We start from the raw sequence: 19,647 nt of genomic DNA, 5'->3' as shown, positions 1-19,647 counted from the left end.
TCTATAAAAACCATAGTACTGTGGTAGATACAAGAAATAAAGAACATTTAGTTGCAGCTCTTTCATTCGGAAATGTATGTGTGAATTTGCAGGGTGATGTATAAGGAGAGTCATCTGTTATCAGAGGAGTGCACTGGTTTAACTGGTTTATAAAACAGCAATGAAAAAACTGACTTTTCTTGGAGAAAGCAGCTCTGTTTTGACAGACACTTTTAAGTTGCTCAGCAAGATGGTGTTTATAACAAGACTGTGTGTGGTTATCTGAAGCTGCCTTGTAACAGATTGGAAGGGGAAAGTGACAGCTTGAAGAGGCTTTCCCTTGTCTGTTTGAGATTGAAAGAATCATGTTTTCTCAATGAAAATTCTGTGCATATATAAAACATCAAAATATTTATATGCTCACTTATTTTAGAAGTATTTAATCACTAAAGCAAAGATTCAAATATTAAGAAATGAGAAAACAGTTTATGAGAGAGACATTTTAGGACATGATGAGCTCCTTTTCATAGAATCATAGAATCATTTAGGTTGGAAAAGACCTTTAAGATCACTGAATGCAGCTGTATAGTTATCCATCAGCCAATCAATATCACTAACTCAGTGCCAATGTCTGGAAGGGAAAAGCTGCTACATTTTGCACTATGCATGATAATAGTAAGTATTACTTTTATTTTTACAGGTGACCTTCTTTGGACCCTATCTGCATGGAAAGAGTGACAGGGAACACTGATTTAGAAACAGTAGGGATATAGAAGTGGAAAGCTTCTGCCATGTTGCTTACTCACTAGATTATGGATATAATCTTGGAGAAGTTTTAAAGGCAGAAAGAAAGAGTTGCTAGGACTGATCCATGGTAGTGGAATAGATGCAAACGTGAAAATCACTCTAATTTTTAAGTGCATTGTGGGACTTTAGCCTGAAGGAAGAAAGTTCAGATAGAGAAGCAAAACTGTTACTGTTTTTTAAATTCTGGTAGTTCATTTTATTGTTCTCTAGATAGGTAGCTACACTACCAAAGAATTAAATACGTAAGCAATAGCACAGAAAGAAGAGATTAAGTAATTAAAGCTATTATCACTTTTAGAAACAAGTTTCTTAGAGAAGAACCTCTTAATTTTCTTTTAACACTGTATTGCTCCTCATTTGATTTAAAAGAATTTATACATTTTGCCATGGTGTGTATCTTGTGTGCACACTGGTGCTCCAGGCTTGACCTCCTGCTCCATCAGAACGTGGAGATGTAGAATTAGGGCTAGGAAGAGCTTTGGAAAATAAGAAATAATTAACACTGGATGTAGCGTGTAAAAAGAAGATGAGAGAAGGATAGGAAAATGGTCTTTGAAGCCACAGTTTGAATAGGAACAATTTTCAGGCCAGAGTAGAGGAAACAAAGATGGAGAAAAATGGAGAGAGAAAATCTCTGTTGCAAAGAGGTGGTGGTGGAATAGCTACTGCACTGAGACATAATCAAAATATTTGTTGCTATTGTAGGCATTTCAAAGGAACTTCAGGGGGATCAGCAGGTGTTAGTAGGGTATGCCCCTTCAAGGTGAGAGGTCCACATTCTAGAGAATAACTTACACAAGATAAAACAGGTTCAACAGAAGAGAGGAAGCTCCATCAAATACTTTATGTTTAAGGAATTCTTCTTGAATGTAGGAGGCTTAAGTTCAATTTCATGTTTCTAAATCAAGCAAAATAAGAACTCAGAGTTGGTTTTGGTTACTTTGCTATGCTCTAAGATAGGAGGCAGGAAAAGGGAAGAAAGTTAAGTGTTCCATTTTCATCTGCTGGTACATTTTCACCTGCACGTAAATAAATTGCTCCGAAATGAAGTAACGTTTGGGAGCCAATTTTTTGTTGACATCGATGGCTATGATTTTGATTTTGGTAACAAAGAATAGAAACATAAAAAGCATCCTAGGATTTTTCTCCTGTCCTTTCAAACAAAGACTTCTGCTGGCAAAGTTTGACATGCTAGACAGCTAAGCCATACAGATAGATATCAAGCTGTCACTGTTGAAAGTTATTTTCACTGTAAAAGTAATAGATTTGAAAAAGTAGATTTGCAACTGATGCATTTCTGCTATGGTGTGTTGATATAACCCTTTTTTTAAATTATTATTTTTAAAAAATTTTTTTAAATTTTATTTTTCTTCCCAAATATGTTTAAACAGCTTCTTCAATTTTGACAGTTTCAGTGATTCTCACTCTCTGTACAACTTCTCTGGTAGCTTTCACTTTCTATTTAATGCTGAGGATTTACAGCAAAAGCTAAGTGGGCTTCAAAAAAATTTGACCTGAAGTTCCTGGCAAGTGTCTTGGTCTTTCTGGTGCTCTAATGCAGGGTGTTGGAGCGTGTGGAGAATTTAAATGGTGGATTTACAGAAGTAAATGCAGTTAGAACATTTATTTTTTTTTTAATCCAAATTTCTGAAAAAGAGCCTCCATTTTAGGAACAAACCCTGTAAAGCTACTCTGTATATGTGAAGGTCTGGGCAGACTTAACTGATACACTGTGACTATCCCTTTACCTGTCTCTGTTCCAGAAAATATTCATACTCAGCCTAAGTCTTACGTCTTCTTTATTTGTGTAGGCTATTGAGGCTATTGAAGGCACTGAGTAACCCAAAATGCTAATACTTAAAATTGTGGTGTTGGCATGCCTGATGTTGTCTCATTGAAATGAACTGGATTAATGAGAACACAACGTTATTTTTCCAATCTCCTTTAATTTATTTTTTTATTAGATATGCACTTCTGAAGTTTTTCTTTACTGTAAGTCCTGATATTTTATTAGCAAGTTTGCATAACATTGGAGAGCAGTAATACCTGTCCGTGTGTGTGCTTTTAGTCCCTTCACACCCAAGTAAAATAAATACAGGTAGAATGCAGCTGTTTGCTATTCTAGTTTGAACTATGCTGCTCAACCTTGCAGCCAGTAAAGCTTCTCAGAAATGTTCCATTCTGCTCTGAACCATTCAAGTGTCTAGACCACTTTCCAAAGTACTGGTAACAAACAGAAGTCAGGTGCACCTAAAACTGCTGCAGTTTGCTTCAGTAGCTGTGTCTAAACCTTATCAGAGGCTAAGTAAAGAGAGCTAAAATCAAGGGTTTGTTCACCTCTCTGCTCAAGTTGCTAAATAGACCTTCAAAGGAAAGTCAATATACTCTCCTTCTCATATTCATTAGGATATTATTTTGAATAATGTTTTTTTTTTTTTTCTGTGGCCTTCAGAATTTGTAATGGGAAAAGAGTGTAGCTAAGTTCTGTGTGGCTTGGTGAAGTGAAGGCTTCAGTGGCTTGTTATGAGACACTGACAGTCCTATCTGCAGGAGCAGTCTGTCTTTGGAGAGAGGGACACAAACCGTGCTGCTTGGATGTGAAACTAGAAGTTAAATCTTTTAAAGGTGGTTTTGAAATGTAATTTTAAAAAGTATTTCAGTACTAACACCATTTTGAGTTGTTCATACAGTTGAAGACTTCCATAGAAAGTGCCAGATAGCAAAGGACACTGATTTATACGTTTATATTTAATATATATTGGGAAGACATACTTTACCAGATTTTTCTTTAAAAAAGCAAACACACTGAGAAAAATAGGAAGAATCCAATTCCCAGAAAATGATTTAAAAGTGATATCTCTCAAAATCCGCATTTCACCTGCAGGTTATATTCATCATCGTACTGAGATAATTAAAAAAAAAAAAAAATAATCTCAGTTGGATATGTAATGATTAATTTTGGATCTTTGTTATACAGCTTTTGCTAGTCTTTTTAGAAGGCTCTTACTTCTGTTGACCTAAGACCACTGCTGGATGACTTATATTCTCTCTTATTTTCTTATTCTTTATTTTCTTATTCTTTCTTATTTTCTTATTTTCTCAACACAAAATGCCGTATTCTCATAACTTGACTTCTAGTACTTTAACATCAAATTGCTCTGGATGAGGTCACATGTGAATTAACTAGAAAAGTCTAGTAGGGTTTTAGCCTCAGAGTAATCCTAAACACTGCAGGTATAGATTGTGATGTAATAAAATGTGATGGTGGCCATGCAGTTGCCATTCTGTATCCCTGTCTGTCCCTACTTGCTCCTGTTGGACCCTGGAGGTTTGTGCTGCACTGGCTTACCTTACAACTAAAGAGGACTCAGAATAGTGAAGGTAGTTGTAACTACATCTCCAGTAGAGACACTATTCCCTTAGTTTCAGTTCTGGTTCCAGGTATTCAGTTCTTACTTTTTTCTAGGTGACTGACTCCTGAAAAATAAAAGGTGGTCATCTCTCCTAAAACATAAGGATGTGATCTCTGAATTCTGATTACAAAGGAAGGATTTTAATTTTTCTTTCAGGTTTTTTTTTTTTTTTTTTTTTGGTGTTAGTCAGAATAAATTTGTATTTGCAGATAACAAATTCCACATTAGTAACCTGTGACTTGTCATCTACTCTATTGTATTACTTGTCAGGATGACATCGGTATAGAACAACAAATGATGCATTTTAAGAAACACTGAGAAGTGTTCCATACAGAGATTTTAAAAAATCAATTCACTTTAAGTAGCACATTCTTTAGTTACCATTTAAAACCTGGCTTTCATTCAAAACCAGCTCTACAATTAGCAATACTTTCAGATGGTATCAGCTGGGTTCCCAGTGTACATGATAATGTCACAGAATAACCCCAACTGTAACTAATTTAATTAAGACTTGGTCCTCGAATACAAAATCACTCCTTTTCACCAAATCGTGATGCTCACTGACCTAGAGCAGAGAAAATAGGCAAACACATACAGGGAACTTTTCTCTGTCATTTGACCCATTTTTTTATTCAGTTACAAGGGAAATATGTTGCTAGTGTAATTCTCATGAGAATCCATTTACCATGAACAGAGGAGTAACTCCAGGTAGCCACATGAAACTGCTGTTTTACATAAAAGAGTATGTTTCACAGTTGTTCCTATTAAATGAGCAAAGTTTGAAAGATATTTAAACCTCTCTTAGTAATGTAACTGAATTTTAGGATCTAAAACATCATGCTGAGTTTCTAGGAAGTTGATGACTAGTGGTCCAATGGTTCAGCCTACCAATGGCAAAAGAGGCAGAGATGCAAATGGCTTAGGAATGAATCTCACAAAATGTTCAGAGGCTTCTTGAGCAAGCATGTATCAGCCTACAAGCTAAAATGGCAGCTACTGATTTTACAGCTGAATGCTCCTCTCTGGGCTTGTGGATTTCTTTTGCCTGAGGAACTGACCGATCCCATGAATGCATCTCTACCTCTAATGGTTTGTTTTAAACAAGATAGAAGTGAATAGTGGGTGCCTGACCTGATAGGGTATACAGGCTTTTGAAATGTCTCACACCTGAAGTGCTGCAGAGTCTCATCTTAGGCACCTGATCATTAGGGATGACAAATGCCAGAGTGACACAGGTGATGATGGAACAGCTGCTTTAGGATAGTTCAATTTAGTGAGGCCAGCATCATTAACATCCATCACCTTCTGAAAAATGCCACAGGCCTCTATGCCCTGTTCAGTGCTGTGTTCCATATCTCTCCTCCCAGCAGCCGAGCAGCCTTTATGGTGGTTCCAGGGCATGAGTCAGCAGTGGCTCCAGGGGAGCAGTGGCATCCGCCAAATGGATTACCAGGGTGGTTCACAGACTGCTACCCTCCTGCCTGCTGGTGGTCTGCCACCTACAAACCTAGCTCAGCTTCTGAGGTGGGGTGGTAATGTCTGCAAGGTATTTTTTATTACATAAAGCAGAGCCAAGACCAGCTGCCAGCTGCTGCTTGGCCTAGATTCCTCCTTATCCTGGATTGAGGGTTTCGGTATCCTTTTAACAGGCGCACACATTTACACTAATCCAGAAAATCTGGATGTATTTACCTGCTGGGTGGGAATAGTTTTCTCACGGGTCTCTTAGGTATTTCCTTGAAGCTTTTCTTATCGGTGAGATATGCTGTATGCTTTCCTTTCAGACATCAAGGCTAAGCTAAATACTTATTAAATAACTCCTGTTGGTCTGGGAGACTTTTGATTCAGGCCTTTGCTGAGTTGAAGTTATTAAAATGTTTTTGGTTTTGTTTTGTATTCTCTGAAGACTTGGATTTAGGAACACAGATATTGTTGCTACTAATTCTTAATTATATTTCCTTCATTTAAATTTTTTTCTTTATTGTGTATGGAATGATATCTGTCAGAAGACCTTCAGCTGCTGTGAAGATAAGGCCTGATTCTGCTTTTTCTTGAGAGACTTTTCAGTTTGGTGTTTTGCTTCACTAGGTGGACTAAAAATGAGAGCAATCCATAGTGGAGGGAGAAATGTTTTACTGCAGTGCTGTAGAGAGCACTGCAAAATCCATGTTCTTCAGTAGACTCATCTTGATGAACAAAACATGCCAAAGATGAGAAAAAAATCAAAACTGTTTGCAGATAAAAGATGCAGCTCAGAGTGACACATAAAAATGGGATGAGAAAGTTTAACAGAACCAGGCCAGCAAAAGTTTATGAGGACAGAGAGTTTGTTAGAGTGAGTTCAGATAAGGGGTAGAATCTGGAGAACAAGTCCTATGAGGGGGGGCTGAGGAAATTATGAATATTTAACCTGATAAGAGGAGTCTGAGAGGAGACCTTATTGCTCTCTAAGACTACCTAAAGGGAGGCTGCAGGGACGTGAGTGGTGCTGTCCTCTTCCCTCAAGTAAATAATTATAGGATTAGAGGAAATGGACTGAAGTTGCACCAGGGGAGGTTTAGACTAGATATTAGGAAGAATTTCTTTGCTGAGGGAGTAGTTAGGCACTGGAACAGGGTGCCCAGGGAGGTGGTGGAATCACCATCCCTGAAGATATTGAAAAAAACATGTAAAGGAGGCAAGACATGTTCTAGTGTGCATGGTGATATATCTTATTTTAATGGGGGGTGAGATGTTGATGGTTGGACCCAGTGATCTTAAAGGTATTTTCCAACCATGACAGTTCTGTGATTCTATGGGAAAACAGATGTCTGGAAAAGAAACAAATTTATGTACACAATAGCCCTTCTTCAGATCTAGCAATGTGTGCAACACATTGGACCTACAACAGATTCCCTCTCCATATAAAAACATTAGGAGAGACTTTGTGGGGAAAAAATGGTATCTGTTTACCTGAGGTTATTGCCATTCATAGGATAAAGTTCATCAGATACCAGGAGGGATCTCAAGATCTTACTTAATTCACAGTTTAAGTCAAGGACTCAAAGGTGAGACCTGAATCCAAGCTTCCAGCTTTTCCAGTTTACAGGTTTGGGGGAACCACAAACAGAGTTGCTAAGAGGATAAATGTGCAAACCTCAGTGTTTGTGGTGTGCTCTCATCTATCTTATTGCAAGCTTAATAACTACCTTGTTAGAAGAACAGTTCCAAACTCTTTTAGTGCAAAGTTATTTGCAATATTTCTGTCTTCCTCCAGCCTGCAGAATGGTACAGCTCCACTGAAGACAGGCAATTGGCTTCTGCATCAGCCCCTGCTGCTAGTCTAAGCCAAATGCAGTTAGGGCTCCTCATACAGCAGAAAGAATTTTTTGTTTACTTACTGGTAAGAGCATGTCCTCAAACCAGAGCCCACAGTCTTTATGATGGAGGCCTTATGTCTTCCTATATCATCTCTTTTCCTTGGAGTGTTGAGAGCTGTTGGATTTCAGAATACTGTCAGCCTTGGATCATTTTGCCCATCTTTCCTTTGAAGTGTCTGAGTTGAGATACCCATCTTTTCTGCCTGCCCTGGTGACAGGTGATGTTTGGGCTCAAATTAATATTGTCCTGTGTTATCCTGAGTGATTACTGAGACAGCTTAAGCCAGACAAGGCATCAGTGCTGGAGTCTACTTGGATTGTTGTTAAGGACATCCTGGTACAAATGCCTGGAGCAATCCCTCGGAAGCATACAGTATCTTGGTATTTCCCTTCAGGAATACCAAATGTTTTACTCTAGAGCCTGCAAGAAAGGTGGTTCAACAATACAGTCAGCATGAACTGGGTCCTAGTTGTCATCTCAAGGTTGTGGATCTGTAGGTTTAGGTACACTCTGTGTGGCTACGTAGCAGTGAACCAAGAATTCAGAGTAGGCAAGGGTATGGAAATCCTGACAGCCTTGGAGTTCTCTGACAAAGTCTTGGTGTGGTCAAAATGTTGTCCACTATGTCTTTGCACTAGTTATACTTCTGAAAGTTGGGACTAAATCCATCAGGAGAGTTATAAAATTGGCATGGCAGTGGAATCGTCCTCAAATGTGCGGTAACTATACCACAGCAGGATTAACACTCTGGAATTAATTAAACCTACTGACTTCAGTGACATTTTATAATGTATCCTTCTAATTACTTTGTGTACGGCACACTGTGAATTTTGAAGAGCTAGGAATTTGGTTCAAAATACCAAATGTACTTGCAGAAAATGTAGAATTGCTATTTTTTATTCCTGAAGTATGTAATCTCTGTGACTAATGGTTTTATTATATTTTTCAGATTTTTTTGCTAGTAAGAAAAAATTTTAGCTTTAAGACCACTATTGTTTTAGACCATTAATAATGTACAGGTGGACAACTGTTCTGAGATGCAGCCTATATCAAGCTTGGTTTTGAGTGGAACAAATGCATATGGATTCCATATAATACTATGTAAAAGAGAAGCAAGCTATATAGTAAATTGCATGTCAAAGGCTTTTCTTTTTGTTGCAAGAAATAACTTCCCACTATTACTAGAATGAGTAGGTGTTATCCACTCCCAGCAATTCCAGTTATTTTCCAAGATTGTACATTTGACAAAAGAAGTGAAAAAGTTTCAGGATGTGAGTCTGAATCTATGTTTCATCTGCAATAAATGCTCTTAATGGTGTGATTTTTTTGTATGTTGTGCTGTATAGCTTGACTGTGGTTTTCAGCATTTGAATTTCAACTCTTTTATTGCTGTAGAGGCTGAAGGTGAAGAAATGATAGTATGGTACTTGAAATAAAGTGGTTTTACTAACGAACCAGTGAACATTGTGTATTTATACAGGAATTATGTCTAAACCTCAGCTGAGTTTACTCCATAGTTTGATAAAATAGTTTTTTGCTTGAGAAGGCAATGAGTCCATCTATTCTTTAGGCTGGTCAGTGAGGATAAGATTTATCTTTCTGTAGTTTAGAGCAGTGCTTTTTACATTTGCTCTGTGACCCAGTGGAATGGTTTTAAATGGTATCAGAACCTATGTTCAATAAGGTGGAAAATAGGATGGCGTATAAACAAGTGAGGCAATTGCCTTCTGCAGTAAGAAATACTGAAAATATTTCTTGTAATCAAACCATGGCTTGGCATGACCTTGGTCTGACACCATGACTCAGGAGAAGTGGATTTCTGAAGCCTATTATTAACTCCATGGGCTACACAAAAACTGGCGAAGAAATGGAGTTATTTGTGGTTGTTTATTTCTTTCTCTTCCTGACACTTCTCTGCCTCCTCATTCTTCCTAGTGCCTGGAACCCTGCAAAGAGTCCTGGGACCTGAAGAAAAACCATTGCCAAAGCTTCTGTGAGGTAGGCCAGCCTAAGGGCACTATTTCTCACTTTGTTCTAGCTGTCTCTTTCATTTAAATTATTAGCTTCCAAGAGAAAGCATGGAATTTTTGCAGTATTTACCATCATTTTAATGGATACAGATAACAATCTAGCTATATTGAGTTTAAAAAAGGTTTTACTTTATTTCCTGAAAAAATGATTTATGTCAACTTAAAGTTTTAAGACTTGATCCAGCCACATTTATGTAGATTCCATCCTGTAAGTCACTATTTCTATCACGTGCATTTCTGTCTTTTCTAGCCATGTGTAAGAAGCAGTGTCTTTGCTTAAAAGGTAAAATGTCATTGTGTGAAAATCTTTGTGCAGAGTAGCTTCAAAAGATGGCTTTATGCATATGGAAGTCATTCTGATTTCTAAATTGGTATCTCTACAGAAATAATTGGATTGTGGACTCTTATTTCAGGTAACTACTTAAAATACTTTGGAAGACTGTTTCTGAATTGTATTTCAGAATAACCTTGTATGTAAGCAAGTCTAGATCACTTAAACTAGTACAAAAAAGGAGGTAATTTTATTGAATTTAAAAGGTGGCTCTGCTGAGTTCATGGAAATCAGATGTTAGAGTTCTAAGGTGGCTTTAGAAAATAGAAATATGTCAATAGATAGTTGCATTATTATAACTAAATCAATACAAAGATAAACTTCTATTCAAGTGTATGAAAGTGCATCTTTATGGAGGTTTTCATCTTTATAATAAAAAACCAGAAGCAACTTTAATTGACGTATTGATCTAACTGGTAGATTTTACTCCCCCCTCATCATTGTGGGCACTCTTTTTCTGGTGTAAGAGAGTGTCAGATGTTTAAATTATTTTAAACATCGTGAAGTCAATTAGAAAAACCTGTCATTTCAATTAAACATTGTGTAAATAGGGATTACTGGATTGCTCATCTATATAGTTACATTAGAAGAAAAAGTATAAATTTCTTGTGAAAAAACAATCATAGAGATTTTTTCGCCCAGATTGCTGCTTCCTCATAGACATAACTCTAGGGTGGTGTAATGAAACAGTTTCAGTGGATCTACCTTATATCATTCTTGTATATCACTTCTCATTCAGGCTTTATGTTTCCAGAAATTATCTCTCAAGGTCCCTTCCACCCCCTAGCATTCTGTGATCCTGTGTGTGATTCTGTGAAATGGGTGAAAATACATAGGAAATCAGTTTAAAATGGAAGAAGTTGTAGAACACTGTTCCATTGTAGTTAAAAACAGTGAGCATCTCTGATTAGTGTTATGAGGTCCAAGCTAAATTTAGAACTTCAAAGGCCCATAATGAAGAACAGCACATTTAGCAGCTAACTGAAAAATGAGCTGTGAAATAGGGTGAGGAGGAGAAGCCTTGAGGATGTATTATGCCTCAGGGAGCTATAAAGTTTTTAATTAAGTAGCTGCAAATTTGTGATGTTTTAGGATTTCAAATTAGCTGCGCACACATGCGCGTGCATGCACCCAGAAGCATGGGACCTCTTCCTTTCAGAGTCAGGTATGCTCCATAGCATCACTTGGTTGAATTAAATTAAGCTTTTTGCCTTTGAGAGTGTTTTGATTCTTTTTGCATTTTGTAAAAAAAAACTGGAAATGACAATTTAGCTTGGTGTTTCTCAAGGTCCCTTCTTGGTATGTTACTTCTTATCTACTGATTATCTGTACTAATCTTCAAGGAATTGTATGTGTCAACAAGGAAAGGAGACAGTTAACCTGACTCCTTTTTTTCCATAAATTCAGCTTCCTGATGGTTTAAATTTTTTAACTGGCTAACAGTGTGATCAGGTGCGTTCCCATGGAGGGAACAGCTTGTCCAAGGGTCAGTAGGAGGTATTTTTGCCAGATTATGGCTAATTAAGCAGTAACACCCCAATGCATCCTTAAAAACTTGATTCAAAAATTCTGAACTGTTCTGTAGGACAAGGTGGGAGAGGTAACCCTAGTGTGGCAGTCATGGATCACAGTGATTTTGGAGAATAAACTGACACATAGCCTATGAAAAACCTGGACCTCCTTAATAGTTAAAGAGTCTTTCTCATTTTGTGAGAAATATGTGAACAGTAAAAGTAAAAAAGTGGAATACTGGAAGAAGAAAGGAATTGCAGAGGTTACATGAATAGTTGGATGGAGAATGGGTAGTAACTCCTGTGTAGGCTTAGAAATCTGCCAGAGTAGGAGGTTTTTGGTTGCTCTGAGTAAAAAAGTCAGGCCACAGTTAACATGGCTTGTTCATCTAATGTTCCACCAGTCACTGTGAGGAAATCACTTAATCTGTTTTTGCTCCAAACTAAAATCACAGAATCACAGAACTGTCATAGTTGGAAAAGACCTCCAAGATGACTGAGTCCAACTGTCAGCCCAGAAAAAACTCCATTTCCACCAGAGCATGTCCTGAAGTGCCACATCTACATGGCTTTTAAATACCTCCAGGGATAGGGACTCCATCACCGCCCTGGGCAGCCTTTCCAGTGCCTGACTACTCTTTCAGTAAAGACATTCTGTCTAATATCTAGCTTAAACCTCTCCTGGAGCAGCTTTAGGTCAATTTCCTAAATAAAGCACCAGATAAAAGATGAGATGAAATCACCATTGCCAGGGTCCTAGATGGTATTTTAGTACAGTTTTAAGTGACCCTTGCAAACCTCTGAGTAATATACAGGCTATGAAATGTCTATGCATTGAAGCAACCTCTCATATATCTAAGACTTAATTTCTCAAAGAAGTAGCATTTCCTTTGATCTTTAGTCAATATATTTAAGGTTTATTTTATTCCTATTTTCTACTGATTATTTTATCAGAAACTTAGTTCCAGTTCCATGAAGAGTTATACAATTAATAATAATAATATGCTGGCAAGAACATGAAGGTGCAGTAAAATCTTCTTTAAGCCAGCTCAGTTCAAACAGTATAATGAAACCAGATTTCACTTATTTATCTAGAGTGGCATTACATCAGATATTGTGGGCAAAGTGTTGTGAATTACAAAGGGAGGAATGTGGGGCTGTCCAAAAGAAAAGCCTGTCTGACTGTTTCTTCCCCTTCGCTTTGGGAATGTTTTTAATCTGTCATTGAGCAACTTTGTAGACAGCCAATGTGGAAAACAAGGGAAAGTTGGCAGATATAAAGAACTTTATTCCCTTAAAGATGGTGGTCTCACTCGAGGGAATTCATCATTCCGTACTTAGAATGCTTTTTTAGAAGTGGCCTGAATATATAAATCTTCAGGGATAGTCTTGCAAAAGCTGAAAATCTGAATTTTCCTTTAGGAGGTCTTGGAAAATGTAGAACATTTTTCTTTTTCTTTATTCTTTTTTAATTTTTGTCCCTGTTGAAAATTTTATATGATTATTTTGTTTTCCCTTTAGCCTCTTTTCCCCAAGAAGAATTATGAATGCCTAACAAGCTGTGAATTCCATAAGTACATCCTGTCTGTGAAGCAAGGGGACTGCCCAGCACCTGAAAAGGCCAGTGGTTTTGCAGCTGCCTGTGTTGAAAGCTGTGAAACTGATAGTGAATGTTCTGGAGTGAAGAAATGCTGTTCTAATGGATGCGGTCATACGTGCCAAGTTCCTAAAAATCTGTACAAAGGTAGAGATTATTAATAAGTACTCACACTGGGCTAATAATGTCAGGCTACTAAAAAGTCACCTAGAAAAGCAGGACTTTCACAGGAGTCTGTACGGATGGGGAGAAAAAGATGAGGATCCTGTAAAGATGTGGCTGTAAAGATATGAAAGGGCGGAAAGCCAGAGAAAAATGTTAAAGTTTCTCAATTTTTTCCCCTTGTGAAGCCATGTCTGTAAATCCATGGAATGTAAACATGTGGCTATTATGAATCATCTTAAGCAGAACAAACTTAGAGTTAGAATGCTTTGTTAGAAATCCATTCCTATTTCAGTGTTTTAAATAAATATCAATCAGTTATTCTGTTAGCATTGCTTCTCTGTGGAGAGCCTAATCAGCAGTAATCTGAACTAAACTCCAGGTTTAGGTCTGAATCCAGACTAATTTCCATCTGTGAATGAAAAAATGGTAAAAAATGTGGAGGAGATGGTGATTTTATTTTTAGGTTTATTGTTCTAACTGAAATGTTGATCTTTTTGAATGTCTCTGGTGATGAACATGTACATCCGAAATCGTGTGCTTTGACTTTTGAATCCTGTTTTTGAGTTTACAGGATGGACCATTAGAAAGCATTGTCTAACTTGCTTATGTAAATGGGGCACATTTTATTAGAAATAACTGAGATTGGCTAAGCATAAAAGTGATGAAGATAGTACTCAAAGTATTCTTAACAGCAAACAATACTGCAGTCAGATTGCTAGTGCAGAAAGGAAATTCTCTTACTTCCAGGAGACTCCAGAGCGGCCTCTTTACAACTGCAAGGAATAATTACACTCCTATGTACAGCACCTTTAAAAATGAAAATCATTAAGATGGTTCACTTAGTAACTTCTTTGATCTTCTTGAGGCAAATGACCAGAATGATAATCCAACCTTCACATTACATACATAGTGATTTACATGATCAGGCTCCATACCACAACTGCAAAACATTCCAGTAAATGTAACAGCTGGCAAAACCAAACCAAAACAAGCAAGCAAACAAACAAATGAAAGAAGACAACATGCTTTTGGAGAGGACACAGGATCTGGCACGTTGTAAAACTGTGCACTGGAAAGTCTGTGCACTATTCGTCCTAATTATATAGGAATAGAACTAACCTTCTCTAACATCTTATCACCTAGCTGCAGGAGGTTCTTGCTTGTAAAAGCATATGTGTCTTGTAGAGGAAGGGTAAACCGAATTCTGTACTGCCTTCTCAGCTGATGAATTCAGCTAATTAGCCTCTTCAACCCATCTTTCTGCAACAAAGGACAAATAGAAGCAGAGCAGACTTGCTATTCATTTCCCCTACGGGTAAATGACCTTCCTGTCACTAAAGAAGAGAAAACTGCAAGAATCACTAAGACCTAGTTAATAAGTTTAGTACTTATTATTATCATTTCGATAGCACTCACAGCTAGAAAATGAGTTAAGATTGAATCTCAGAAGAGTCTACAGAACTTCCAACAGTTTCACTGTTGATTAAGCTCTGGAGATTAGTTCCAGCAGCAGATATAAAATACCCATCTGATTTGCTGGCTTTACAAACTGGATTTGCCCTCTAGTACTAAGTGCTAAAGCACAATCCTAAAAGAATATTAATGTAAATACACTTGTATTTCCAAATGTTGGGCTAACATACCAAGTCCAGTTAATTGTTATCCTAATTGTTTAGTGCCCTGCATTTGTTGTAATCTTCAAACAAACCATTATCATTGGATTTTTTATCTCTATTGGGAATATTACTAATCAGGTACATAGTCTTCCCATTTTTATTTCCTTTCACTGGAGCTACAAATGTTCTCTTTTTCTCATCTGCCATCTGCCTCATCCACCTCCTTTACATCATCTCAGCTGGTAAAGGACTTCAGAAAGTGTCCCTTCTCCATGACCTACTTCTTTTTTTTTCTATATGGACATAATGAAGTTATAAATAGTTACATTTATTTATAAATAACTATAGCTACCTGAAGTAAATTTGTTACTTCAGAGACAGAAATAGAGGCAGTACCTCCACTTAGGAGTAAAACAGTTTTAAAATGCAGAAAAAAGGAAGGAAGGTAAAGGGATGGGAAATGCTTGATCAGATTTGCTTTGTCAAATGCTGAAATGTGTATTCCCAAGTAAAGACAGGGACGTGTGTCTCTTTCTACACCCATCTAGTGACAGCTGAAAAAATTACTTTTTTCATAAGTGGTTTCTCAGAAGTGATGGTACACTTACTTGTGGGATCTGGGCAAGGTGAATTGTGAAGAGAAGTTCATGACATTTAAAGGGTATAATGTTATGTCAAGGTCACAATAGGATAGCTGAAGCTGGATGATGATCCACAATTTAAAGGCTATTTTCCTGCTTTGGAGAAAAAAAAATCTTTTTTATTAAATATAATGTGCACTTTAAAGATGTGCATCTCTGAGTCTTCCAGCAACTGTGTTTAGAATCATACTGATGCCATTAATGTACCCTTTATTATCCAAAACCTTTTCATGGAAACTTTTTGAATACCCGGACAGCTGAAATTTAAGATACAGTTTCTTGTGAGGTACCAGTATGCATTCATTTTTCATGGCACAGAGGTGCACGTGCCATCTGAAAGACACTTTTCAGAAACACATTTCCTGGGCTCTGGCATTGCACACAGGCAGCAATCAGTGACTCGAATTCTTCGCTCAAGCACTGCAGACTTCAGAGAACTAATTCGCTCCAGCACGATGAAAGGGCTGACCATTTACATAATAAAAAGCACTCTGAGAAGTGATTGGATCTGCACATCTGGATATGAAATTGATGGTGCTGGTCCTGCAAAAGCATTTTGCAATGCACTTGTGCTGTGCTCCCCTGGTCCGTGCTGCTGCCCCCCATCTGCACGCAATTACGTAACGCCGGGGAGGCGGAGGCGCTGGCAATCAAGTGAATCCGACTGCTCCTAATGCAAAGCAGATGGAAGTTTTCTTAACATGCAAATTGTAGGATTATTGTACACCATAATTAAAGAAGGATTTTCGAATGTGAAAATCCAAACTGACGTGTTCTGAGATGTTTCCTCTATTAGACTAGGACTGCTGGCTCTTGAAGGGTATCCAGGGTTTAAAATGCTGTGATAGCCGTGTTGTCCTCAGGTTGATTTTGGGTTGTTTCAAGGGCTACAATACACATTTTTGTTTAGTCATACCTAATTTTGTAATCAGATTTAGGAGAAGACCTCTTAAAATATCACTGTTTGTTTACCTTAAGGAAATTTTGGTACTAATTTGTCTGCAGCAGACAAAGTAGGAAGAAATTTATTGAGCCAACACATAGAACAACTGGGCTTATGTGGACCCCTGCTGAAATGAAAAAATAACTAAAGTGCATGTGATGTTTATATGTCAGGGCAGAAATTTTATTGGTGACATATCCTGAAGTGACAAAATGCTCAAACACGAGTTCCTTAAGTCTGTCTAGAGAAACATATTTAACACTTGATTTGTTGAATCAATCAAAAGATTCCAAATTTGAAGTTGGTTTTTTTTTTCTTCAAGCTACTGCAGATGTTTTCAAAAGGTGATGTTGTCAGCAGTAGAAACAACAGAAATAACTGTCCCTCAGTATCACGGTGTAATGAGAAATTATTGTGAAGTTTTAGAAAGACATCTTTGTCTTTGAAATGTAACAATCGGATTATATACATTAGATATAACATCTCTTCCAAGATGCCTTGGAACTACCTTTCCTAGGTTTTTACTGGGGAGTGGAGAGTGCCACATCATACAGTACAGCTGCATGGGAGTCAAAAAGATTATGCTGTTATGGAGAAGGCAAGCAGCTTTCTTAAGTATACAAGACCTAATGTAAGATGTGTGATTCTCACACAATCTGTGTCCAGTGCTGGCTCTGGAGAAGGGTTGTGGGCCAACGGGAGAGTTTCAAGAGACTACTGAAAGGAAAAAGGAGTATGCTGTAGTTATTAGACTGAAGAAGAAAATATTCAGGGGTGTAATAACAGTCTTGCAGTACATGAAAACCTCCTTCATAGGTGAAAGAACTTGTTCACCATGAGCCATGAACATCATGGACAAAGACTGAGTTTAAGATGCAGCTGAAGAGACTAAAACAAGGCAATGAGGAAGCTTTGTAATGGTAGGATAGAGAATTAGTGGGATGGATTACTGTGTGACACTATGGAAGGCCAAATTAGGTGACTAAACTGAACAACAGGTGTAGCTGATTCTGCTTTGGATCCAAAGGATCTTTCTTCAGGTCCTCAAAGCCTATTTGGAAAGAGTTTTCTCTGAGACCAGTTCTTGCTTTACAACTTTTAGATTTTTTTTTTTTTTTTAAATGAACTAATGAAATAATTTTGGAGGTTTTTTTATGATGGACTTTACTGTTAGAAGAGACAGGTCAGCTTTTGAAACTCGCATGCTCATCAGCCTGTCCATCCCCCCACTTTTTTTTATCTCCGTGACCAACTATCTCTTCTATTAATTCTATAGTTTTTTAAATACAACTTCATCCACATATGATTTAATTACATCTTGTAAAATACTCGCATAATTTCATCTTCACTTTCCTGTTACAGGTGTTCCACTGAAACCCCGAAAAGAATTAAAATTCATAGAACTTCAGTCTGGAGACTTGGAGGTGAAGTGGTCTTCAAAATTCAATATTTCCATTGAGCCTGTGATCTATGTTGTTCAGAGGAGGTGGAACCAAGGAATCCATCCAAGTGAAGATGATGCTACTAACTGGCAAACTGTGGCACAGGTCAGTTCTTAGTAAGTCTGTATGGATCCCTAGCTTCAAGACCATAATCTGAAGGTCCTCTTCAGATGGGAAAAAAGTTAGATGACTTACAGGTAGGGAGGCTCATGCAGAGCTTTATAAAGCTTTGTGTATTGCTTTACAGAGTCTCTTTCCAGGTCATGACAGCTGCAAATAATCCGGATTTCCATGGCCTTACTTCACTGCTCAGTTAACTGTTTTCTAAATTTACTTAGAAATGAATGTCAGTATTTTCACTTCCAATTTTTCAGTTATAGGAACATCAAATGCTTTTGTTATGTATTGAACATGACTTCACAAAAAAATATGTGAATGTATCAGTAAAGAAGTATATAGTGGTTTCTTTGTCCCCAGAAGAAAAGGTACTCAAATGTTTATGTTTTCAAAATGACTTTATTTTATGGGTTTGCTCTTTATAGATAAAAATCTACCAAACTAGCTGAAAGCTTTATTTTCAGAAGGCCAGTGAGTCCACTTTCTTGTAAGCACATGCTTATGATCTGTTTAGATAGGGATCCCAAAGTCTCTGCAAGCCACAAATCTCTTGAAAAATGTAGAATTAGATGCCAAAATCTGTTGAAGGAAGCACGGAAGAGACATAGTCTTTTTGAGGTCAGTGGGACTCAGTGCATAGTCTCCAAGGCATACAACTGGTGAAAAGGCTATTTATTTTTTAATAAAAAGACTAAATCCTTTATTCTTTGTAAGTTGTTTTTTTTCAGATGTTACCCTCCCAGTTCAGAGAAGGCTATGATGTCATGCTCTTATCCCTCTGTGCAGTCCAGTCTAAAAATGTAAGATTCATGAGCAAATGTTTCTTAATGAGAAGCAGCCAACAGAGCATAAATTTTCACTTAGTTCTTTACCAGTTTCAATCTGTTTTTTAACATGCTGACAGTCCACCTGGATGGCAGAGCTCCTGTCATTTATCTTAACTGCTTCACCCTCATCCCTGCTGGCAGGAAAAGTAAAATGCTGATTTTGAAAAGACCTGCAAAATGTTATAGCTAGGAAAAAACCCAAACCCACCATCACCAAACCAGCAAAAACAAACAAACAACCCCCCCAAAAAAAACCAAAGAAAAAAGAAAAACCCAAATAAACAAAAAAACATCACTCCCCCATCCTCCCCCCCACCCCAAGAAAAAAAAAAAAAAAAAAAAAAAAAAAAAAAGGGAAAGAGATAATAAATAGAACCATCCCCAGATAAATCAAGGAGAGTAAATTCTGTCACGATTTGTGTTCATTCTCAATTCAGACTGTGTAGGAAAAAAACTATGTTAAAATAATATCAAGGTTTTAAAACTGAATGCTTGGAATTGAAGTTCTTAGCTGCAGTGTGGTGCTACACAGGGTTGTCACTATGTAGAGTATTGCTCAGAAAAAATCACCTGCAGCAGAGTCTGACATGAAACCCTGTTTGTGCAGACCCAGGGGAACATGCACACCTTGAAACCTGATAAAGCTTAGTGCAGTATTTATTATCTCTCAGCTGAGGTGCAGGGCTTCAATCTGCATTCCCCTTGTTCAGCAAACAGTCTCCTGCCCTTGCTACTAGGATGATGTAGCACCATGTAGTACAAATGAGCCTGATCTGAATTACTACTCTCTGTTACTGTGTGGTTTATATGTGCTAGACTGTAGAAGCCAATCTCTTCTGGCTGGTGGATCCAGACTACAGAGGTAGCA

At 37.6% G+C, this 19,647-nt stretch overlaps 1 protein-coding gene across 1 annotated transcript in view; it reads left to right on the top strand.

Moving 5' to 3' along the window:
• Positions 1-19,647, top strand: part of ANOS1 (anosmin 1) — a 126,405-nt gene that overhangs the window by 56,930 nt on the left and 49,828 nt on the right. Inside the window, exons 3-5 of the mRNA XM_071747787.1 lie at positions 9,495-9,557; positions 12,953-13,175; positions 17,756-17,940. Coding sequence (XP_071603888.1) covers positions 9,495-9,557; positions 12,953-13,175; positions 17,756-17,940 — 471 coding nt within the window. The remainder of the gene's footprint in view (positions 1-9,494; positions 9,558-12,952; positions 13,176-17,755; positions 17,941-19,647) is intronic.

Source organism: Heliangelus exortis, chromosome 1 (assembly GCF_036169615.1).
Source record: "Heliangelus exortis chromosome 1, bHelExo1.hap1, whole genome shotgun sequence".
NCBI classification, from domain to species: Eukaryota; Metazoa; Chordata; class Aves; order Apodiformes; family Trochilidae; genus Heliangelus; species Heliangelus exortis.
This window is presented reverse-complemented; position numbering and strand designations above follow the sequence as displayed.